This window comes from Magallana gigas, chromosome 1 (genome assembly GCF_963853765.1).
Source record: "Magallana gigas chromosome 1, xbMagGiga1.1, whole genome shotgun sequence".
NCBI lineage: Eukaryota > Metazoa > Mollusca > Bivalvia > Ostreida > Ostreidae > Magallana > Magallana gigas.
The window spans coordinates 37,925,020-37,951,704 of NC_088853.1; the positions used below are offsets into that span (position 1 = coordinate 37,925,020).

The following is a 26,685-nucleotide window of genomic DNA, read 5'->3' on the forward strand; positions in this document are numbered from 1 at the left end:
CTCTCTCTCTCTCTCTCTCTCTTATTTTAATAACACTACATTCCTGACCAATTGCTATTTAGTTGAGTAAATAGCGAATCGCAGTAAAAACAACCAAAGGACTATGTGCGGTATTGTCAAATATCTGCCCCCGATTTCAACCAATTTTTAAATAGTATCGTATAAAAATGAAATCTTCACAAATCATTGTAAAGAGGATGCCTATGACTTTAATATTGATTTTAGTCATCATTGCTCACTCGCTTTTTATCTATGACGTCACCTAAATGACCTAATTCCCGCAAAGTTGCAAACAAATGGAGATATTCTCATTTTTGCTCTATATTTCGCATTCGGAAGTATAGAGCGCAGGTCTGCTCAAGTGCAATTTTACAATATGTTTTTCTTCAGATAGTTATACATATTATACTAAAAAATGGTACTTGAGCAAGCTTGCGCTCGATGTTTCCCAGTCGAAAAACCATCGGAAAACACCCATATTTTGCTACAAAACATCAATTTATAAAAATAATGCAATATTCATGACGTCATTGCTACGTTATGACGTCACTGTGGAGATAACCTTTTACACCTTTATTTCCAATATGATTTTAACTATCTTTTATCTTATTTTAAAGCTTTTTCTAAAACTTTGATTTTGGGGGACAAAAATTGCATAAAACCGCACTTAGTCCTTTATTTTTTAAAATTAAATTTCTAACATGATAACGACATGTTTTAAAATGTATTTCGGTCATATTTTGCTTTTAGCTATTCTATATAGCACCTGTTACAATTTGACCAAGCACTGACATTAAAATTAATATTACGTTTTATCGGAATTGATGTATTTTTGCAAAATAGCAAATTATACGGATATTAAAAAATCTTCTACAAGTACGCTGTATAGAACTGATAAAAAGATGGAGAATAAAAATGACTCGACCAAAAAATTTAAAATTCAGTCTGACACAGATTAGTGCTTGAATGTCAGATAAAATAAACCGAATGACCGAATTATGTGTACTTTTAAACGCAGCAAACGTAAATAGTTAGCTTTTTAATTTGTACGATATTATCAGGACTTACCAAAACGATTGAAAACCACAACAATTGTATTAGTGCAACTGACAAATTAAACATTTTACATTTTTACACAGTTTTGGTCAAATAATGTGTAATGCGTAAACAATATGTAATGTGTATCTAAACGTTTTATCCTAACTGCCACACAAACAACATGTTACCGTGTTTGAGCAGTGACAGGTTCTCACATATTACATTTATTCGGTTTATTTTACCTGACATTCAAGACTAATCTGTGTCAGACTGAATTTTATATTATTTTATCCTTACTAGAACATGGTAAAAAAAACCCAAAACCGGTATTCTGGTAAAATGCTGAAAAACAGGCATAACATAAACACATGCGCGGATCCAAAACCATTTTCAAAGGGGTGTGATGAGCGGAACCAAAACCATTTTGGGAGTGTGGGGTGGGGGGTGGGGGTGACGGATATTTTAGTTTGGCTGGGGATTCCAGTGCACAGTTTTGGTAATTTTATAATGTTATTTAAGGGACCCCCACCCCTTTAGATCCGCGCAAGAAAACCCTTTTAATATTTTAGCTCCCCTAAAATCCATTATTCTGCTGATGTGTCAGATGGATTTCATCAGTGAATGCTATCTAAATACTATGGATTAGGTTAATTTAATGTTTAAAATACTAACTCATGTCCACTTCTACAGGTACCATCCTGTACTTTGAAATAAGATGTAGCCTTAAAGGGACTTGGACACGATTTGACTTTAAATTTTCTTCTTTTTTTATCCATTTTCAATGTTTATACTGATAAATATAAAAGTTCATAATGCTCTGTCAAAATTTGAAACTCAAATATCAAGTTATATGCAATATACAAAGTTTACAATTCCTTGTTATGTAAACAAAGCTCGAATTTTGTCATTTTTTACATATTCGTTTTCTTGGTGTAAATTTCAATCAAATGTAACTTTCTTTTGTTGATAAAAGTATTTAAGAAGATATTGAATAGTTAAACTTGTTTTTTACATGTCATTTTGTCTAAGAAATGGTAATACTCTTCATTACATTTTTTGTAAACAACTATAAGACTCAAGCTTTGTTTACATAACTATCAATTTTTACCTCTGTATCTCGCTTGTAACTTGTCTTTAACATTTAATATTTTGGTCAACCAACAAACCATTTTATACATAAAAATAAAAATTAAATTTTTGATCTCAAATCCCGTCCAAGTCCCTTTAACTTCTGTATAAATGTAGCACTCATCATCCATTTCAGATTGGACCCAAAATACATTCACTTACATGCGCTTTGAAAAGTAAATTCACTATACATGTATTGTCTAAATTCAACTGTTTTTCCTTAGACGTGTAATTTTAGTAATATGAAATACATGTTAAAATAAGAACAAATCATTTTTATCTGTTCTTGATAAATTCACTCAAAAATATATGTGAAAAATTATTTCTCTTTGTGTGAACATTTTGTAATGTGTTACATGTACAGTGTGTGTCTGTATTGTAATCTTTTTTCTTTTAAGGAGGCCGATTTGGGTTTTTTTGCGGAAAAACTACAATAGCAAACCTCTTTATCTTTTAACCATATGTAATTTAAACCAACTCTAATTTCTTATAACGTACTCCTACAAAGCTTTATTTTATCATAACGTCATAAAAGCGCAATGGCAATGCTCCCCTACCGCACAACGTAAAATTCGTGTTAAAAATAAAGATTTCCTTTAAAAATCTAAATATTTCTAACTGTATTTTGTTTATTGTGTTTAATTTTATAAATGATATCGAAAACAAATTCATAAGAAGTATAAATCAACTGTATTATATAAGAATGCGCAAAAACACGCGCAATGCAAACTAAAGTCGGCCTCCTTAAGATGTAATTTACAAAATAATTTCATGGACAACTCACACAAATAAGAGCGATAACTCTTGGGAGTGTTTATGGATGAAGATGTTTTGCTTCGTTAAAAATTATTTTAAAAAAATACTTAATATTTTATTTCTACCAAAAAAATATATTTCTGCCATCCCAAAGGACGGCTATTTTGTACGTAAATGACACATTTCTTTAAAGATAATATTGTCAATTTACTGAATGTTGTCCTATATGAATATTATAGAATATATATGAAATCCAGTCACACACACGCTTTTCAATCATGTGTCTGCTGTTCTCAACTATATGCCGCCGTGTACTTCTGATCTTTCTAAATGCAGTTGGGTGATGATTTTATATAATCTTTTTTACCTTTCTGAATGAAATATGCTTTACTAAAATCCTCACAAAGATGTGCAAATCATAGGCGTCGGAACCGGGGGAGCTAGGGGGGGCTTAGCCCCCCCCAATTTTTTTGCAAATTTATACCTTACCATTAGAAACATAGCATAATAGAGGGTTCAGCCCCCCCCCCCCCCACTTTTTCTCGCAGGAAAGATTATTGTTTCTAAATTTACCTTGAAAGATTGAAAAGTTGGATTCACAAGCATACTACTCCCCCCCCCCCCCCCCCCCCCCCGGATTAGGAATTTCATGATTTTTGGATTGAGAAAAAAAAATTTTGGGAAAGTAAATTTTTTTTTACGGGAAGTATAGGTATACTCCCCCCTACTATTTTTTTAATATTTGAGAGGATTAGTCTAGCCCACCCCCCCCCCCCCCACTTTCAATTTGCTTCCGACGCCAGTGCAAATAATCGAGAAAAACGGAAGTTGTGGTAAAACTCACTAACCCCGTGAAAGCATGTACCTATTAGTACATGCTGTAATCAGGAAGGCATCCTTAAAACCTTCCAATTTTTTCTCTTTAAATCTTCTCCTACTGTTATCTTCCTCTATTAAACAAAAGTCGGCAATCATACTGATGGATATCATTTGGAATGCGTTATTACTCAAGAAGCTGTTAGGATTGGCAATAGCTTATGGTATGTCTTGTAGATTATAGACGTGTTGCAACTTTTTTTTTCATCAAAAGTAACGTAAGTTTGAGGATATAACAAATTTATCGTGTACAATTTGAACATTGGACTTCGATTTACAATTAATGGATCAACGCAACATTCCCCAAAAATAATATTCTATAATATATTGAAGGCAGTGTTGTACACGAAATGGAAGGCATGGTTTAACATTCTATGATTCCCCTTGTTACCTAATTGACACATGTAGATGAATTAAAAAAAAATTGATTAAAAATACCATCTGATTTTTAAAAAAAACATTCAGCATTCAGTATTTAAGTAAGGGGATAAAAAAAACGAAAAATATTATGACAATTTATTGATGAAGTCTGCTTCATTTCCCCAGATTAAGCAAGAGGTCCATTGGACACTGCCTGGCAACAGGTCAGAAACTGGTTCCAATTTACAAGATATACGAGCCAATACCCTGTCACATACAGTATGCTGTTCCCAAATACAATGACATGCAGCACCATTTTGTTTATAATTGCTTTGTTTCTCTGTAACAGAAAACAATGCTTTGAATAAACAAGCGCTGCAGATGTATCCCAACAATGGTTAGGATGGATTGGGAGCTCAGAAAGCCGTAGATGAACAAAAATCTTACCTCAATGATTTAAGGGGAGAGTGTACAATATCAGCAAACGTTAAATTGACAGCAAGGTGGGGAGTTGACCTGGGGAAAATCCTGAGTATACATCATATATTTATACAGTATAGAACGGATAATCATCCCTGGGGTAGGTTTTCTGATGGACTATATAGCAGTAAAGTGTAAATTAAGGTTTGTAGTTTAATAAATTGTTGGTGGTAAAATTTTTTAGGATTTATTAAGAATCAAAGATCTAGATTTATAGATATATAATCATAGTCATTGACTCTTTGAAAACACTGAAAATTGACACAAGATGAAACTCTGCCATTCAGTCGACTGAACAATAACTGAATGGTCTGGAAAGGTGACTGAATGGCATAGTTATGCCATTCAGCCACATTTCAGTTACCTTTCAGTCACCTTTCATTTAACTGAATGGCAGAGATTCATCCTGTGTGAATTTCTTTGGTTTTTTTAACAAATGAATGCACCTTAAATGAATTCAAATAAACGTAGATGAAAAAACAGAACTATAGATTTCATGGGTTTTTTTTCATTTGTATAAATCTATTATATGATTTTACAATAAGGAGACATTATCAGTTGCGACATTGAATGAATCTCTTCTATTCAGTAAACGAAAATAGTGCTGACATATAAAAAATGGCATATATCTGCGATTTAATTTTTTATGGACATGTCATTGAATATATTGTCAAATCAATGACAAATGTTAACTAACATGTATGTTGCTAATAATTGATTAACATTTATGGTCGTTTGCGAAGTGCACTTTTTTAATTTACAGTATGAAAACCAAAATCCATAAATTATTCAATCCACTTCCTTTTTTCAATTATGGTAATCATAATAATGTTAAAAATTTCTTTGTAAGCGAAATAAACAAAACCAATTCTTAGTATGAATCGCATTATTGGTTGACTAAATCAATATATAATTTCACCGTTTTTGCAGGTGCTACAAACGAACCAAACTTGCATCTAGGTTTTGGGGATTTTCAGTTTTCGTAACACAACCGGAGAATATGAAATGGTGTTGTGTTTTAAGGAAAAGTACTTCACCTTAGATACGTACCTAACCCAATGAACATAATGTGTCCTAATTTTGCTCGATACGTCATCTTCTACAACAATAGGACAATTCCCTGTAGGGTATTCGGACTACGCATACAAGGAGCTCTGTAAATTTGAAATTTTAGGTAAGTTCTTAAGGGAAAAAGGAAACATTATCTTGTCATTACATGTACAATTACAACATACTTTAAATTGATTGATTACATCTACTATTACAACATACTTTAAATTGATTGAATGGGAAACATGTTTGTAAAAGATGTTCGGGGTAATCGCCCCTTCCCCATTAACCAAAATTTGTTTCGCTATATCAAATCACCACACCCTCAGCAATACCCCCGACTCCAACCCCATATCCAAAATCCAGCCCCTCATCCCCCCCCCCCCGACAAAAAAAAGACTTGCCGTTTTTTTTCTTAATTTTGCGTATATTTTGAATGTCAGGTCAAGCAGTCTGTTTAGGTCACTTCAGTCACTCATGTAACCTATTGCTATCTGCTTTTGTCGGTCGTAAAAAGTAATAATATTTTTAGCTTTTTTCTTGGAACCACAAAATGAATCTTCAGAAAATTTGGCATACATAATGTTGCAACTGTACGTAAAAGGGAGCAAATGTTGTTAAAACCATGGTCCCTGCCTCCCTTGGACATGAGAAGTAGGGCTAAAACCATTAATATCAAAACACTATTTAAAAAAAGATATTACAACTGGGTATTAATAAGTTAAATTGCTGCATGGTAGTAACAAACATTAATATCTCTACCAAAACTGTGAAATCATGGTCAGGGGTTCTGACGCTAGAGTGAAAATGATTACAAAACGGAAAGGAATTAATTCTTTGAAAATCTTTTCCTCTGATCCTGGGTAATAAGTGTTGCTAAAGTGTCGCTGGTTTGAGAGAATGCAGAAATAAAATGATGTTACTGCACACAAACCAGTAAAAATCAAAGGCAAAGGATCAACAAAACATGGCTACCAACCTTCAGATTCATGACAGAGTGGATGAAAACAAAGATTACCAGGAACTCACAGATGTGAAAACTACTGAAAAGTATATCTACATGTATGATGAACTCAAATGAACGCTAGTGAGATGCTGAAGAGGACATTTTTATACTATAATTTTATTCTCAGTGACAATCTCACTGCATGCTGTAGTATAGGACTGAAACATAACTTACTTCTGATATTTTTTTCAATAGATCTTTTGAAACTCAGACACAATTGTTCATATATATGAGACAGAAAAAAAGAAAGAGAGGACCGACAGGCAGTCACGTCATGTAAATCAAATATGAAACAGCTAAAGTCTGCAGATTTAACTTATCATTATAATTGTAATAAATGTTGGGTTCCTAGTCACTAATAGCTATTTTATATGCTACCAAGAGTAATTCACAAATTGCTTTTCAATCTCTTTCATATTATGAGTAATTGCTAGGTTTATTAAATATCATACATTTCTTAATAAGGAATCTGTCAGCAGTCTCTTTACTTAAACTAAAAAAGTCAAGTTTTTGGACGTATTTGTATTTACATGAATAAATGTATAGTTTTACAATAAGTATCAACATGTTCTGAACTCTGTAAAAAAAATATTGTAAGTTATATTTACCAAAATATATGTTATTTTAATCCAAAACAATAGAAACGTTGTATTATGTTAAGAACAGCTCTTTAATTCTCTTCAGCTCTTCCTTATACAGCAAAACGCGGTTATAACGAAGTCACTGGGACCTAAGAAATTACTTCGTGATATCCGTAATTCTTTATAACCGTATAAAAAATTCATTTAATTTACATAGCTGGGGATCCAAATTCACTTCGCTATATCCGTGAATTCGCAATATCCGTGTTCGTACTAAACGAGTTTTACTGTATGCCATATTCCAATCCATTTTCTTATTGAATTACTTATATCAATATAAACGGCCTTGTATTTAGTATATTTAGAAATATGGGGACAAAACGCTGATTATCATCAAAATAAAACTTCTGCATTTGATTGAAAGTTTATTTACATCTCTTTTTGTTTGGTATAATTTTTACAGATTGCCTGATTTAATTTATTCCTATACCTCATGTATTGATAAAAATGAACCTTCTACTACATGTATAAATTCGAATTAAACAAATAATTCGATTGGCAATTGGAATGAAGATAAATATCGCATATTTACCGGAGGGTTGGGTTACATCCCAGGTTCTACGAAAACAAGGCTTTAAACGCAAAAGAAACATTTATAGTATCATATACTGTGTTTTAATTGATATAACATTCTAATTAATGGATTGTTAGATTGTTAGATTGGAACAATACAAAACGATCCAAGATATATAACGTGATCTAGCACACTGTTGTGGAGAATTATGGATCTTAATTCGAAAGACCTTATAAGTGTATTAAGCATATACATATGTACATTCCCAAAATAATTTATTCAGTTATCTTGTGCGACCTAGCTTCGTTATGAAATCATGAAATTGATCAATTCATGGATATATATGACACAACATTAACTATTCCGCACAAACCAAATCTTCCCAAACAGTCTTGACTCACACTGCTATCAACATTCAAATGTCATGGACATTTACAAACGTACAGGGTTTCATTAATAAAAAGCTTTGTAAACTGCCGCAAACAGTGCAAATAATAAAAGAGTTTATTAAAAATACCACACGATGTTTGAAAAATGGAAGACGGTTGATTTGAAATTATACAATTAGAACTTAAATTTAAAAACATTTAACTGTCAAGGTTTTTTTTCCCACATTTTTTTTATTTTGTTTGTTTTTATTTAGGTTTTATTTATTTCCTTTTTAAGTTTTGTTTGGTAATGGAAAAGTGCCTAGCAATGTTTTATCAGTAGAAATATTGCATTACAAATCCTGATTTGTTTTAACTTGAAGAAGAATTAAAGCATTTAACAATTACATTGCAACATTTAAACAGAAGTATATATTTGGATATGTTTTATATGCTGTAACAGTTTTAAAAAGACAAAGTCATGTGTATCGCTATTTATTTAAATGGGCAATATCGGATGAATTGTCACTGAATTGTCGTATTCAGAAATCAAAATTTCAAGGCTTGATCGGATATAAAGTCGATTGTACTTTAAGTATAATAAAAGTTGTAATGCAAGAAAGTAATCTAGATACGCAAACTTGAGCCTTGAAATTTCAAAGTTGAATGTCCATGGTTCATGTTATGTAACAGATTAGAGAAACCATTGCTAGAAAAAAAAAACCTTGACAACTGATAGAAATTGTCGTGACTGGAAAAAAAAGTTAATTACCTTTAATGATGATTGATAGCTTTTAGTTCTGTCCTACATTAAAAATAACCTTGAAAATACAAACGATGTTGCTTACCTGGTTCACACTCGCAACAGCTATCGTAATGCTACAGTGGTAAGAACGTTATTGATGACCAACAACATGCACGATTCTGACACACGAACGATCATACACGATACACAAACGATCAACACGATACACGATTAGACAGGACACAAAGACGATCCATAACTAACTGAAATTTCACGTTACACAAGAGCAAACAAACGATTCTACACCATTTAAACTGCTAAATCAAAAATATATATAAAAATGATAAAATAGATAAAAAAAACATTAGAATTAATAAAATGTATTGTTTCACTTTGTTTTGCAATAACTGCGTTTTATGGAAAAGCTGCATGTACAGTACTCATGCACAGATCTATTTTTACCTGGTGAACGATAGGATATGATCAACAAACCAATTAAAATGTTTTGACTCTACAAAGAATATTAGGTTCTATAGAAAGAAAATAACGTCTGAAAGGGACAAAGGAATGTGTATTGCTAATTATTTAAATGGGCAATATTACATGAATTATCAGTTAATTGTCGTATTCAGAAATCAAAATTGCAAGGCTTGATATAAAGTCGATTGCACTTGAAGAATAATATGTACTTAACTAAGGGCTAGTTTAGAAAAGCTGAAACACAAGATGGTTATCTAAAGACGCACGCTTGAGCCTTGAAATTACATATTTAAATGTGCACGATTTATGTTATACAGTATAACAGATCAGATAAACAAAGCTAGAAATTAAATAACCTTGACCAATAACCGTGGCTGAAAAATAAAAGTTAATTACACATATTGAATTGATATAAAGGTTGTTGCTTACTTGGATTCTATTTAGAAGAAACCCTACCATTTAACAAGAACCACCAATACTTAAAAAAGAAAATTGTTGACGTTTAAGGTAAGACTATAATATTAATATAATATAAAACGTGTTCCTTTCAAAATATTTTTATTTTGAAATTGCAAAATAATTCAGTAGAATTATTTAGAACAAATGCTGTATCAGATCTCTAGTATATATTGATTTGGTATTATAGCCACCCAATGATTAAGATAGGCGTTTTCTATTCGCTATTTGTTTGTGACAGAAACCACCCGATTTTAAAGACTGTCTGATTTCTATTCTACCGATTCTAACACGCGTTGGTTTTTTTTTTTTAGATATAAAGTAGACCTAACTGTTTTTTTTTAGCCAAAGTATCAATAGTTTATTTGAAAGTTAAATAATGTTCTGATTGTATTTAAATAGTGTTTGCCAAATGTAAATGACTTGATGGGAAAGAGTATGAAGTTGTTTGTTTATAAGTGTCCTTATTAGCAATTCGCATGTTTATGCGATACTCCATGTCCATCAAACATCCAATAAAAGATAACCAAAATATCTTACAAACTTCTTTTATTTTTTGTTTGAGTATATATGTGTATACTGTATATCCAATGATTGAAGTTTTGCTTTTATTTTGCAACTTGTACCTATTGTAACTATTCAATAAAGCTAAAACCTGGCATAGTGTCCTTAAAAAAGAAAAGAAAACTTAAAAATGTAACTGATGCTACTGACTTACTGTGAACTGGCAGAAGTATTATAATGTTGCAGTGGTTACAACTTTATTGTTTACACACACAATATTGACACACGAACGATCATGCATGATACACAATTACGAATTATATATGGGCCAACACTACCTAGATGGCAGGGGATGGTTATTTTGGCGGGAAATGTGGGACAGATAGTGCTTACATATATGATTTAATTTTTCAGTGGATTTTTTAAATTTGCTAAAATTGGTTTGCATGCAGGGGACACATGGTCCCGACTTTTGAGAATTTTAAAACATTTCAGATTAAACAAGTACAACTTACGTATAGCACTATATTAAATAGCCAGGGACGGTCTCAAAGTTTTCTGAAAAACTGCCCTTTTTTCCACATTTTCCCGGGCCAGCACCACGCTCCAGTCCCGAGCAACTGCTATAAACTACCATAGGATTGGTAGCTTAATGTATACCCATGCAAATAATCACCAATTGATCGGGTCAATCACCTTCTTTTCGAATGACCTTTTGTGTTCTGAACCCACATTACTTTTCAAGCACAAACATGAAAATTTTCACAGTTTCGCATTTTCATTCCATATATGATGAGAAGTGGCACACATCAATAAAATTGACATGAGCTCTTCTATCCACAAAATTAATGCAATAAATACTCAAACAATTTATACCCCTCAAATAACCAGCCAAACCTCAGGTTCTCCCTTTATTTCAAAAGTTTGACCGGATCTTTCAGTTTCGTTCGAAACAATCCCCCGCGTCCTATTTAAAATTTCCCGATACACAAACGATAACGATAAAAGAACAAACGAACGATTTTACACCATTTTAATTGCAAAATCAGAAATGATTTTATTAAGATCAGAATAAAGAAAACGTAATGCTTTATTTTTTTGATGTGATTCATGTATTTTATTGAAATGCACTATGCACAGTACTCATGCATTCTTTTATTTTTACCAGATGAAGGATAATAAACAGATGCACACATCAATTTTATTGTTTTGTTTCCACAAGGAATACTAAATTCTATAATAAGTTAAAGAAGATTATGTGTAAAAGAAATGAAGATTATGCATAATCTTCGCACAAAAAATCGTTACAATTGAGTTGATGTTTTTGCAATCCAAATACTTAATAAATACAGTTGAATTCCTTACCTTGTTCCAAAGAATTTGGATTTAATACACTCCTTGTTTTCATAATATATCATACATTAACGATTGAATTTTATTATTTCTAAATTTTAAAACATAAGTTTCTGCAATACTATAAATTCAATGTCAAAAGAGACATTATTAAAAAAAAAAAGATCAGCGCTGACATGGTGGATGAATAAACACACCCAGTATTCATCTGCAACAAGTTTTAAAGTTGCATTGAGTTGTGTTGTTTTTAAAAACCACTCGTCGTTGTACATGGATTAGATAATAACATTTCGCTGGAAGACGATAAAAAACCCTCACGTTCATGCACGAGAAAAAAAAGCAAACCCTTTTCTCTTATACACAACGATCCTGCACGTTTTACGAACGATCACCTACATGACAAAAACTCTCTAACACGATTGGCTTGTTAAATATAACGTTTTTACCACTGTACTTGTTTGTTCCACTCGTTTCGTAAGCAAACAATAATAATGATATTTTTTTCGGTGAAAAAAATTAATTTCAAGCCAAAAAATCCCTGTTGTTTATCAAAAAATTTCTCAAATATTGTCCATCTTATTCAGAGCAACACCAATGTGCTGGTAAGGCGGACAATCTTTTAAAAGGAACAAAAATAAAATACTTAACCGCAGAAAAAAAAAATCGTTCTAGAGGCTAGCTGTCTTTGTTCAAAATGCAAAATAACACTTTACACCTGAATAACCACGGGACCTTGATGTGATACCTGGCTTACCAAATTGTTTACCTTATTTTGCAATCGAGCAGGCTATTGAAAACTCTACCGGTTTTGTTGAATTCCCTGTGAAACATTTCGGATTCAGTAAAATACATAAACCTTGACTTTTGACCTTTTCGTCATTTTGATTGGAGGACGGCGCGTCTAATCCTACGTAGACCGAAGTCTGAATGGTCAAGTATGATGAATATTCAAAAGTTAGAAGTGCTTATTACAGAAATTTAAATGCTTACAGGAGCAATTACTGCTACAACGGGGCTCGGATTCTTCCAGTGCGAATAGATTAAAGGACCCTTTAAGTGTTTTCAAGACTTTGATAAAAGTTCTAAGTCTATATCTCTTATAGTTTCAAAGCAGTGACGATAACCAGCAATCCATACTCAAAGTACAATAACTATGTAACTATTTCAAGATAGGAACTAAAGGATATGCAGCCAACTTTTAATGGCTCGAACTTCGATTGCTTGGAGTGTGTTTCCAGTCCCGAATTTGTTCCTATATAACTAAGCAAATTTACTCTTGACTTCTGAAACTCTTGACCTCTAGAAATTTTTAAACCATGGAAGTCAAATACATCCCGTCATTCATGATTTATTTTTTTTAACTCTCGATGCCTCGGCTGTGTATATGCAAGCGTTATCTAGATAACATCTTTACTTAAAAACATGCATTCGGGACGATTCAATAATTTAAACTGAGTCAAAGTAAAAACTTAATGAATTTTGTAAAACTGCAGAAATTATGCATTTCAACATTGTTGTCAGTATGACGATTACTGCTAAACAAGTTAATTCACAACTTAGGAGTAGCACTGCGCAATATGGTGAAGGACCCGCACAGTGGGTAATACTCAGTTATCGATTTAACGACAAGTTGCCTCACAGTGCAGTTGCATCGTGCAATTTAGGCGTATTATTATGCATAAAATAAATATCATGACTTTTTTCAATATTGTTTCTAACACCAAGATCTGTATGATAGTCGAAGAAAAATAAGTTGTTCAAACAAATGCATAGGATTAGAATTAAAATAGATGACTTAAACATTACATCCGGTAAGACTGAATTTATAACCCCTCAGTCAACTCGGAAAATTCCAAACTCCTGAAAACTCGAACCCTTGATTCATTGAAGTTTTTCCTTAGTTCTATGAAATTCGAGCTATCGAGAGCCACCTGAATTTTAAAATGTCATAACAAGTCCTAAAGGAGAAAGTTTTTCTTTATCACCCTAAAAAGAGATATAGATACTCATTACTATTTAATACACATAATTTCAAATGATCTTGCTCTTTTTGTTTTTGTTTGTTTGTTTTTTTTTTGTTTTTGTTTTTTGTTTTTTGTTTTTTTTTTTTTTGGTTTTTGATTTTTTTTGGTTTGTTTTTTGTTTTTGTTTTTTTTTCTTTTTTTTTTTCTTTTTTTTTTTTTGAGGGGGGGGGGGTTATCAGCGGAGGAAAAGTTCACACCCCAAGTGGTCAGATGTCTCTACTATGAATAGTGAATAAACAAGTTCGAGGTCATTTCATGAAGATTTAAATACTTTGAGTGACATCAACTGCCTCAGATTTTTTTGGTGTAGACAAATGAGGAACCCTCTAAGTTCACTGAAGATATTGAAACAAGTCTTATATCTCTTTCTCATATGGTTTTAGATGAGTACCCATTACAAGTATTTCATACAACAGGGACAATAACTATATAACTACTTTAAGAAAGAGGCTAAGGGTCAATATTCTAAAATCTTTTTTCAAGTCCAACTACATCCATGAGAAAGCTTTTTCTGTACCACCCTTAACAAAAGATATATGAACACTCATCCATTAACAGATTTTTAAATTACCTTGACTGTTAACACTTAGGTTATTTTGAACGAATAATATCGATGCTGTCATATCAACTGGTCCAACATCTCTGCATCGAATAGTAAAAGAAAAGTTGAAATTGATTGTATGAAGATTTAAGCGTTCATACATTTGAGTTCTAAAGACACTTGTAAATGCTTCAGTTTTTATCTTGTATGATTTCAGGGGAGTAGCTATAATAAGCATTTCTTTCTGAAAAAAAAAAAGAAGCAATAACTTTGTAAGTTCTGGGAGTTTTAGGGCATAGGGAAATCTGATGTCATAACTTTTGATGACCGATTACATACAGTTTTAGTTGTGAATAAATCTAATAACCAACAACAGTCACCCCGAGAAAAAAAAACCTGAAAAAGTATGCTTAAAATGATTGGCATTTCTATGATTAATATTAGTATTTGGTCTTAGTTTAAAAAAGAACCACTTCATATGGTTAAAAAAATGGTTGCACTGAGGTCAAGGTCAATTCATGGTTCTCAAGTATTTGAAACTTGAGTGGAAATCAGGTACCACGACAACAAGACAAATAAATGTGCATGTTTCATATGATGATAGTAAATACATAAATACTGGATGAACACTTAAAAGTTTTGTTGAGTGTATTGGCCTTCTTTAATTTGGTGGACAAGAATAATTTTGTTTTTAATGATACAATGTATACAACAAACTTACCTAGTGACCGCTAATATTCCAGATGAAGTACACGATTCTACTGTTCGTCTGTATGCTATGCCTGTACAATGCAGTGATGCCAGGTACCTGCAAGGAAATCAACGACGAGGAATTTCCCGATACATACGTGAAGGTGAGAAAGATAACACATTAGAAATATCTACTTATTATTTGATTTGAGCCAATACCATGCAAAATATTAATAGGACCGAATCATTTCGTTGATTGCAGTCTCATTTCTATAAAAGAAAGAAAAAAATACATATAAACATAAACATACTGCAGTTATTCTTTATGTCTTTGGACTTGGATACTTCAGAATTCCAAGGATCTTTTACAAAATTTGAAATCCCGAAAATTTACTTTAATCAGAAGCATCAAAACTTACGACTTTTCTACACTTTCTACAAACAAATGAACCATAAATTAAAGTTCAGGCTATCTGACATCTTTGATAGCTGCTTTTTCAGTACAAATGGATTACGTTAATTAACTTGCATTGTCTTCCTTCATTTGCAAAACTATTTTGTTAAAACTATTTGGTTTGTGCACTCAAGTACTCTGAATTGGATATTAAAAAGATGCTTGAGTTTCAGATAGGCACTATATATGTACTTATTGGAAAGCAGGAAGCAAAATTTATTAAAAATGTATATATATTATCAATTAACGATAGTTACTTTCATACTAACATCGACTCGATATATCCCAGTGAAGTTGAAATAAAAGACATAGTTTTTATACAGTCAACTTCCTTTACTTATGCAGCATATACATGTACAATCAACACCTGAATATGGGTTTTTTGTTTCTTGGTTAAGGTTACAAATCTAGTAAATGAAAGGTTTCTACAGGTTTATGAAATTCAAGACATAAATTCTTTTAATGATGCTTCATAGCAATATCTCTGTTTCATAGGGTGTACTGGAGCTTACATTTTTGGTAGACACAATGAAAAAACCATGCTTTTAACAACTATTTTCTATGAAATACTGACAAACAAATGAATAAAACAGGACAATCAACGGTCTTGATTGAAGTCTTCTTTTTTGTAATTTCTAGTGTCGATACAACGACCTTGTCAGCAAGTACAATCTTCCACTGGGTTGCATGCTGACTGACGTTTTTTAATTCTAATTGTTAAACCATATCTAATCACCTGATTGTCGACTTTTCCAGATTTTTTACCCCATTATGACAAAGAGTTCACGTCGGGTGTGACCGGTAAGCAGAAGATGCCCTCCTCTAAATGTCACCTGATCCTACCTAAAAATTTTGGAAAAGTCTTAGTTTGTTTTGCTCCTGTGTTGCATTTTTATAACATTGTTCGTTATCACCGCATGTAATTCTTGTACGTTACCAGTGTACATCAAATTCCCACGTTTTTATTTTTAATATATTTTATACCTTTAAGAACGGTAAAGGTTAAAATTTGACTTGCACGATCTGTTATAAAGTGATATTAACAAAACAATTTTTAACATGCGGTTTTTTATTTATATATTTTGCAAATAAGTTGTAATGTGATTCGAAATACCTCAAATGACACTACCTGAAATAATTGTGTTTGATTATAGTAACACCTTTTGTTTAAAGTGTCATACTAACACATTTGATATTACATAGACATAATGCTGATAAAGTGTTTGTAAAGAAAAAAACGTAATCAACGATATTTACAATATTAAGAATGTTTTTCATAGTTATTACGAGAGCAGCACGGAAGGAGGGCATTGGTCAGCAGTTCAAAGCTGAAAACCATCAAGGGTAATGACTATTACATAGTTTGATACATGCACATATACCTATTAAAAATCAGATATTAAATTACGTTCCTTTGATGATTGCTAGCTTACGACTTAGTGAACACTTTTATATATAGACAGACAAAGATTTAGGACGTTTCATCAACTCTCTCTCTCTCTCTCTCTCTCTCTTTCTCTCTCTCTCTCTCTCTCTCTCTCATTTCCTCTTTTCGACTATTTGTCTTTCTATAAATCATGCTGCAAATTATACCAGCATGGAATAATAATGATACTAAGAATTATTGCATGTCATAGCTTATATATAGATATTATATGTTTATTTTATTTAAAAAAACCCCAAAAAACACAGTTCTTAAATTTTGATTTTAGTTAAATGACTGTATGAATATAAAGATGTTACTACTTTTTTCAGTTTCTTAATCAAAGGTTTGTAACACAAACAAGCTAGCAAAATCCAATATAGTCTTGGGTTTTACAAATCAATGTTTGTGACATCTATTTTGCAAAACTATATGAAAACTCAATACTAGACTATCTAGACTAAGTAGAAAATACAAAATATAAATTTATCAGCATGAAATATCAATACTGATTTAATTTTTTTTTTCAAGTGGGGGGGGGGGGGTTACCGTGTTCTGCAATGCGTGTACTAGAGCGAAACCTCATCTATTGTTTGATTGTATGATAATGTTCTGAGAGAAATATTACGTTGGTGCACTAGTGCGGAGGTAATTGATATGCACGATAAATCATAGAAAAAGTGAAAATTTATATATTTTGCCAAATGACGTCAAACCTGTCATTTACCAAAGTTTGCCTACTTATGAAATGTTCGATAAGTTAATATGAAGAAAAAAAGAGCAGTTTTATATTGTAACACTTTAGTTTTAAATCCTAAATACTTGAAGCCGACTTTGGACGGTAGCGCCCCTAACTCAAATTGTTTTGTTCATTCTTCTTTAAAATCATGATAAAAGTTAACTGATATTTTATTTTCGGTTGTAAAAGGGATTCCATGGTCTCGGGTGCGATAACAATGAGGTAAGTGATACTTGAATACTGTAAACTTACTTTATTTGTGTGATAGAGAATCGGGAGAACCCCTTTGTTGGGAGTATTTATCTGCGATCTAATCCTCATTCAGTCACCTTTCCAGACCATTCAGTTTTCATTTAATTGACTGAATGGCATAGCTTCATCCTTTGAATGTTTATGATTTTCTTTTGTGTTTATAAAAAAAAACAATTTAATAAGCAATAAGAGAAAAAAGGATTTATCTTTTAACTTTCATTTTTTTTTATTTTAACAAATTTTTAAAATGAAAATATAATTTCAAAAATACATTATACTGTCATTACATTCTAAATCCGTCCTTTCCCCGTAACTTTATGTATATGATTACGTGACCCATTCCTCGCATGCAGCCGAAGAGAGCCATTGAGCTAGCTAATTGCGGTCATGTAATACACAAGTACATTATGTCACATTCACAATAATAACAATTTGATTATTCGATAAGGATCTACTAAATATAAACTTCGTTGTGGCATAAAATACAAAGATATATTATACTTCATCTTATCTTTAACCTATCATGCTTACACGCGCAATAACAGGAGATGGTGGCGACAATTTTTGTATTTGGTTTCTTGGTGGTAAAAAGTTCTTTGAACCAGGTTGAAAAATAATAAATAATTCTTAATATTGTTTGCGCATATGCTATGAACTGCACTACATTTGTATTTGATCGAGCTTAGTTCACAGATGAGTCAGTGCACATGTCAAATATGTAATTATGTTAAAGATAATTTTCAGTAAGATTTAAGATTCACTAAGATAATTATTATCCATATAGAACTCTGTATCATTATTCAGCGTTGTCACAACCATTGTGTTTCTTTATGTCGAATTCAACTCTCTACAATAATCCATGCAGAAAACTGCAAGGTGTCAATTTAGATGTATGCGTAAGTTAACAGTGTTTCAGTGGTAGCAACATGTCATAAAATATCCAAAATGCTTTAGATAATTTTTACATGGTCTTACAAATTTTTTGAAAGTTAGAAGAAGACTACAATAGCAGAGCTATGCATTTATTTACACACGCGCTTCTCCTTCGTGTGTCTGTTGTGTTAAATATCTGCCTTCGTGTATTTCTGATCTCTCCGAATGCAGTAGTATTGCTTTACATAATTCTTTTTTTTCTACATAAAAATATCTCTGTTAAAGTCTTCAAATCATGTGGTAAAGAAGAGTGAATGACTCATTGTCCTAGTGTACGCCGGAATTGTGTAGCTGTCATGAAGACATGCGTAAAATTTCCTGTTTATATAACCTCTTTTTTTCTTCTTGTTGTGTTTTCCTTTATTAAAACGACGATTATACTATGGATATCATTTGGAATGCTTTATTTTTCCAGAGGCTCTTATGTTTAGCAATAGCTTATGGTATGTCCTTTTAGATTATAGTTATAAATCAACTTTGTTCAGGTATTAACTGTATGTTTCTGCAAACCTATTTTATTAAAGTAGCTCCACTCTTAACAAGGCAGTTTTGTTACGCAACGCATTGACAGAAACACATGCCAAATATGGAAAATAAATTATATACTATATGCTATAAAATAATATTTTTTAAAACATAATACCTGTTTTTAGGCATTGTAAATCATATTTAAAACAAAACACCGAATAAAAGCAAACAAATGGGAAAACATTTTACTTTTTGTATTAATTAATGATATACTTATTTTGGTTTAAGATATTTATCAAATATAGACTTATAATCTATTTAAAACAAATGACAAAATTGGAATATCAGCACTTTTCTGGCGCGTAGGTGCACACATTTTGAGATAAGACTAAATGCCTGGTAATGGTGTCCATGGAACCCTCTACCAACTATGCTATTCATGGCCCCAAGGATGGGGCCAAAATGGCCAAATAGTACAATATATATTAAATCTTAGAAAATGTTTTACTCTACTCCCATATATATTTGAGGAAAACTAAATCTATCTGGTTGGCATTAAAGTGAAATAATGGCGCACACAAATTAGTTTTGATTACATGGCTCCTACAATTTTTGAATACGGCCTTAAATGTGTCCCGTTTTTTTTGTACTTGTTAATTGATATTTGTGATTTTCTTTTGTGTTTAATTTATTATAAGAACCTATTTTAATAAGCGACTAGTAAAAATTAAGAATTATCTTTTAACTTTCATTCTTTTATTAATTCAGCAAATTTATTAAGTGGAAACATAGTTTTAAAAAATATGATAACTGTCATTACATTCTAAATCTATCCTTTTCCGTTAAATTTGAGTAAATGATTACATGTACGTAACCTCTTCCTCGCGTGCAGCAGAAGAGAGTCATTGAGCTAGCAAATTGCGGCTATGTAATACACAAGTACATTATGTCACATGCAAAATAATAACTACGCTATGTATATTTTAATATTTTAATAAGGATCTACTTAATATAAACTTTATGGCATAAACATACAAATATAGATTATATTCACCTATCATACTTACATGTGCAGAAAACTGCAAGGTGTCAATTTAGATCGAGATCGTTTTCATTCTCTACAGATTAAACTAGATATCCAGTGAACCCATCTAGGAAACAACTTCTTGTATACGAGATATACGTGCGATATACGTGCCAATGTTCTGTCATTTACTCTATGTTGCTTTAAAGTACATATATTATCATTTTGTTTTGAGTTTTATTGTTTTTGTTTTTGATATGTGACAGAAAACATTGCTTTGAATAAACAAGCATGGGAGAGGTATCCCTGGAAAAATGAAATGCTCGACTGGGGAGCGCAACGTGCAGTAGATGGACGGAAATCTAACCTCGCTGCCTCTGGGGGAGAGTGTACAATATCGGACAACGGCAAATCAATAGCAGAATGGAGGGTTGACCTGGGAAATATCCTGAATATAAATCGAATATTCATCCAGCACAGAACGGATAATTTTCCCTGGGGTAGGTTTTCTTATGGATTACTATAGTATTGGGCTATTTATCAAGATATTTATTACATTTTTGGCTGCAATTGAGGCTGACAAATAAACAAAGGCCATGATTACATGTATGTTTGCTTGATAGATAATCCACAGACACTTCAATCGGTACGCCTTTAACTAAATGGCACCTATTTCGTTTTTTTATTTGTTTTGTTTTTATTATTAATTTTTTTAAATTTCTTTTTGATTTGTTTGTTTTTTGTTTTGTTTTTGTTTTTGTTTTGTTTTGTTTTGGTTTTTTTGTTTTGTTTTTGTTTTTGTTTTTTTTTTAGGGGAGGGTGGTTATAAATATAATATTTTTTAAGGCAATTGGAAATATGCACATTTTGGAATTTTAATTTGTCAACTAAAATCAAAGAATTAATCAACATTTTTGTTAAACATGATGATCATTACATTTTTTATATTTTTGAAAGAATCTACTTGAACATATCAAACGAAACTAATTCCTACCAAGTATAAATCACACGATTGAGTGGACAAATTTTGATTGTGTATTTTTACTCTTCTTTGTAGGTGCTAAAAACAAACATGCACCTAGGTTTTTGGGATTTTCGGTTATCGTATCAAACACAACTAAAAAGAACGATGGGGTGTTGTGTTTTAAGGACAGAAACTTCACCTTAGAGACAATACCTAATCCAATTAACATAACGTGTCCAAATTTTGCTCGATACGTCATCTTCTACAACAATAGGACCAATCGTCCATTCCCTGCAGGGTATTCAGACTACGCGTACAACGAGCTCTGTGAAGTGGAAGTTTTTGGTGAGATTTTAACATTGTTTAGGAGTGGTAATTTGATTCGATTACTTAACTGTCGACGAATCTATAATTTCGAATTTAGGAAAAAACCATTAGATGCTATAAATTGATTGTTGCTTGTAAATATGAATGTTGAATAATTAATATATATATATATATATATATATATATATATATATATATATATATATATATATATATATATATATAGATATCGCTCAAACTTACATTTCAGGTTAAAATGCATTTATGTAAAGTAAATGTAATGCAGCGCAGATATAAATTTATTAATGAATTCAACGGTTACAATAATATCATTAATAAGGAAATTGTGCATTTTTCAAGGCTGCTCAAAATTTGGTCATTATGGAGAGAACTGCTCAATCCCATGGTATGAAAACTGTCAACCTTGTCTCTGTGATATCGAATCTGGACCACGACTACGTAATGTTGAGGAATATGATGGTCAACAAAGCAATAAAAGTCAGAAAGCGAACTTGACGTGGAATAAAATTCCTAATAGTGAGTCATGATGTAGACAGAATGAATCTTTTGTATTTAGATACATACACCTACGTTTTCATTTATGTATCTACCTATGAAAATCTCTCTCTCTTTCTCTCTCTCATTCTCTCTCCCTCTCTCTCTATATATATAAATTGTTTTTATTAGGGCAATAAATAATTTAAATTGCAGCACACTTGATACGACTCGGTGATCCAGATGGCCTTTCATCAGTGTTCTACAGTTTTGCTCCTTTATTTGCTACTTTATTTGTCATCTCCATTGTATTCAACATTATCTTCACAATCAGGTAAGTGAATAACATTTGTCCCATTTGTTTTGTTAAGTTATAGTCAGCTTACTCATCCTTGTGTTTTACTGCTTTTAATTGTGTTTATTTGGTTGGTTTTCTTGGCTATTTTTTTTAATAATCGTACATTTATGATACTCAAACTGTTGTTCATTCTGTTATACCTTCAACCATGTGTAAGAAAAATCGATTAAAAAATATCGCATGACGTTTTAATTTCGTGTAATTAAATTGACGTGTAAAAATCAAATATATGTTAATTCTTTACTTAAACTTTGTCAGTGTGTTATTTGTTCGTAATATACAAAACAATTCAAAACAATAATTCAGGCAAGTGAAACTAGTGTTATTCAAATAACTTAAAAAATATTGATTAATGCAACTTTTAAAGTTAAAAATTATGAATGATAATGATATCCTGTATTTGCAAATAAATACATCGCAAAAAAATAAGACAATTAAATGTCACCTTACCTCTCACCTAATCTTTTTGTGCCTGCAGGCGCATAAGGCCCTGATACACTGCCTTCACCTGTACCTGACTTTGGCTGCTGCCCTCGCTGACGCTCAGCTATTCTACCGAAGCTGTAATCTATTTTTATCTGTATTCCTATTATGTTATTTTAGGCCGGCCTTTTTTTCCTTCTTCCTTCACGATGCCATGTCAATGCGGTTGTACAAATTCTTGCGTTTTGCATTCTTATGTCATGTCCAATCAATTTCATTTCCCAACCATTATAAATAGGTTACTTTTGTTGTTTTTGTTCCCACGGAGCGTTGTTTCTTTGGAATTTGATCTGGCTATATTACCATTAGGATTTTTCTTTACGTGTTAATCTTTTTTCCTGTCCCTCTCTGTTGCTTTCAACTTTTCACTGCCAGATAATGTAAGACTGACTGGATAAGACTGTTAAATAAACTTGTTTTAGTTTGATAAGGACAACATTGACAAGCTCAAATTTTAATTTGATTTGGCTTTCCAAGACTATTGTTAATATCCTTATCAGCTTCTCCTTTTGTTTTTTGCATGCCCCCTTTGTAAAGTACCGATCAGACCTAACCCTAACATCAGAGTAAACCCCAACTAAATCCTTGGTTTACTTTTCGGGGTTTACTTTGGGTTTACTCGGGATTTACTTTGGGTTTACTTTGAAATTGCTTTTGAGGTCAACTGAATGCACTGGAGTGTGAAGCAGACTAGTATTGTATTTTACCATCCTACTGCCTGAAATTCCTACCCTTTCTATATTCCGAATACACAGTTAGCGTCTGCTTTCAGGGGTATACTTCTAACTGGGTTTACTCTCTGTGTCCACTCTGGGTTTACTTTTGGGGTTACTCTTGGTTTACTCTTGGTCCACGCAAGTAAACCTAAATTAAACCTAGAGTAAACCCAGAAATTAAACTCAGGGTTTAGTTGGGGTTTTTTTTCTGTTAGGTTGGGTCTAATCGGTACCAGAGGTAATGGATTCAACATCTTCTGTGTCTTTCCCGTCGCTCTTGACTGCTTTCTTACATCTGTGTTGAGTCTCAATACTTTAGCTTAATCTTTATTACTTCAAGTTTTGTAGTAGAATTCAATCTTATTCCTGTTGGTTCTGTTTTTGTGGTTCTGGTAATAATGAAATATTTAACCAACCAAAAAAAAAGAAATTCAGAGATCATGCAGTCCTCTTTCACTCCTGATGTTACCTGGAACGAATCAGTTTATTCACCATATTCAAGTACTGCATATTGAAATGTTTCCTACAGCATCTTCACTATCCTGACAAGTTTATCTGTGATGCAAAAAAATTCATTATTGACCAAAGGTCACATATCTATCTATCACTATTCTTTTTCATCTTTACAATCAAGTTTTTTTTCCCTGATTGACGGCAGTGTTTCTTCAATCCAGATGGTTATTTAATGTACAAAACCCATTTTCCGCTGTTCAAACTACATGTATCATGCTATTTCAATGACAATATTGTCAGACAGAGTCAGACAAATTCATGATATGAAAACGTTTTATTTTAAAATACATACAACGTTGCTGTGTAAAATAACTTTATGTTTAAAATGCTTTTTGAAGGGCATGCATGCTTTAAACAAGAATGTTTTTGCCATAGAAAAATGAACAATTCTTCTTTTTTGCGTTAAGAAAAAAATGTGCATTTAAATACATTTCGATTAAAGCTCTCATGCTAAAACATTAGCATTTACAATATGCAATAATGTATTGACTTATGTTTGCTACCAGAGAATGCAGAAATAAAGTACGTTTTAAGGACCAGAAGAAATCAAAGGCGAAGAATCAACAACGCATGACTGCCGACACTGATATTCATGAAAATATTTATGAAAATACAGAATACCAAGAACTCACAGAAGTGAAAACTACTGAAAATTATATCTATGATAAGATCAGGTGAACTCTAGTTAGATATTGGGGGGGGGGGGGGTGGAAATATATATGCAGAAATGTTATGCTTAGTGACAATAACACAGCATGCTGTAGTATTGGACTGTGACATAACGTCTTGTTCTTTTTTTTTCTTGCAATTTTTACAGCGGATATAGTGCTAAACGTTTATATCATATAACAAAATCTATTACGCAACCCGGAAGCTTCGCAAATTCCTTACTTATGATGAATCAAAGTATTGAGAGTATTAAGTGCTGCGCTGCGCAAGATTAATATGTGCTACTTTTTTTCTTTTTTTGAAAGAATGACATATTATATCTATTTGAACTAATATAGCAATTGTATTTTTTAAAGAGGCAAACATTTTACTGAGTTTTTATCGAAAGCTTAGCAATGAAAGACATATCTAAAGACAACAATTAACTAATTTGCTGGATTTGCAACACTTAAACACCCCCTCCCAAAAAAATAGAATTAAAAATATTTAAAGAAAAGAAATATTGCAGTACATTGCGTAACAATTTGAACGTGCCCTGTCGTTTTCAATGCATTAAAATTAGGTTCATGTGAACATATAGCAATGGGGCAACATTGATTCTGTTATGAAAATATGCATACCAGATGATGCAATGTGTCGATTGATTTTGAATATATACCTATACTCTATACAATTTGAGCTCAAACAATTGTTTTTTTTTAATTTGCACATCATGTATTTAGTAGATATTGGACTAAATAAATGTTTTGAATTGTTATTATTTTAAATTTGTTTATGGAGTAAAAGTAAAACAAATTGATGTAAAAAATGAAAGTGTTGACTCGTATTACACAAAAATATTAATATTTTCTTAGCTTGTAATACAATAAAAGTTTAAAACAAAATATTCCATAAATTGCTGTGAATTTTTTTTTTCTTTTAATATTTTGTTTCTTACTCAGATATCTGTGCTTAATAGTTTGTGTAACAAAATAATCAAGATACTCTTTTTAGAAAAAAAACAAAAAAACATGTCGATCTAAATTCTACAGGTTGTCTACGGGCAGATTTAAATGAGAATCTCGCGAGACACGCTACTTATCCTATAATATTTAAGATACGTAAGCTTTCCTTAAACATGCACGGTGGATGTCCCTGTTTGCTTTGCACCTGTTTTATATTTTTTCCTTTGGACTTTTTTTTTATTTTGGAACACATACAGTTTTGCGATCGTACGGAAGTACGGTACTTAAGCCCCTTTCGCACGATCTAAGCGAGCGTTGTGCGATGTAAATGCATTAAATCTTGCGATATATTTTGCGTCCATATGCTACAGCAGTATAATAAAGGCGACTGTTGAGAGATAATGCAATAGGATCACGCGAGAACCCAGATGATCGGGCGATTGAACGTTCAACAATACGGTTGGACGTGCAATCATGCGTTCCATGGTACGAATGCTCGTGCGAATCAGAGGGGGTATATACCGCCCATTTCCGACGCATTTTAGTAGACATAGTTGAAGGCGAGAGAACATGCCGTCAAAGAAGAAACAGGGATGCAGCAGCATTTATTATTATACCTCAATATTTTATTTTATCTGATTGTTCTAGAAAGTCACGAGACAGAGCGATTTCATAAGAATAAAATGCCGATATGAGCATACGATGCAGAAAAACACGATAAAATCAAAAATATTTATGATTCTCTTATATCACAAAACCAACTTAACTATCTATGATTCGAAATTAGGAAAGAAAAGTGAGACAGTAACATAGGAAATCAAACAATCACGACGTTATTGCTATTGAAAAGTCAGGTAATTTTTAGGAATCAACTTTTTTTGTTAAATCATATGTTGTTCGATATAAGAAAACG

The 26,685-nt window shown here is 32.0% G+C and overlaps 1 protein-coding gene and 1 long non-coding RNA gene across 2 annotated transcripts; both read left to right on the forward strand.

The window, feature by feature from the left end:
* Positions 1-9,790: 9,790 nt before the first annotated feature.
* LOC136269524 (uncharacterized) lies at positions 9,791-16,829 on the forward strand. The gene is made up of 3 exons (XR_010707837.1): positions 9,791-9,949; positions 15,064-15,174; positions 16,760-16,829. It is a non-coding gene; the product is annotated as an uncharacterized lncRNA (long non-coding RNA).
* A 2,303-nt stretch (positions 16,830-19,132) lies between these two features.
* LOC105341927 (uncharacterized) lies at positions 19,133-25,643 on the forward strand. The gene is made up of 6 exons (XM_034466356.2): positions 19,133-19,254; positions 20,570-20,803; positions 21,361-21,612; positions 21,955-22,131; positions 22,306-22,423; positions 24,666-25,643. The coding sequence occupies exons 1-6, from the start codon at positions 19,194-19,196 to the stop codon at positions 24,835-24,837; spliced, it is 1,014 nt and encodes a 337-aa protein (XP_034322247.2). The 5' UTR covers positions 19,133-19,193; the 3' UTR covers positions 24,838-25,643.
* The last annotated feature ends 1,042 nt before the right edge of the window (positions 25,644-26,685 follow it).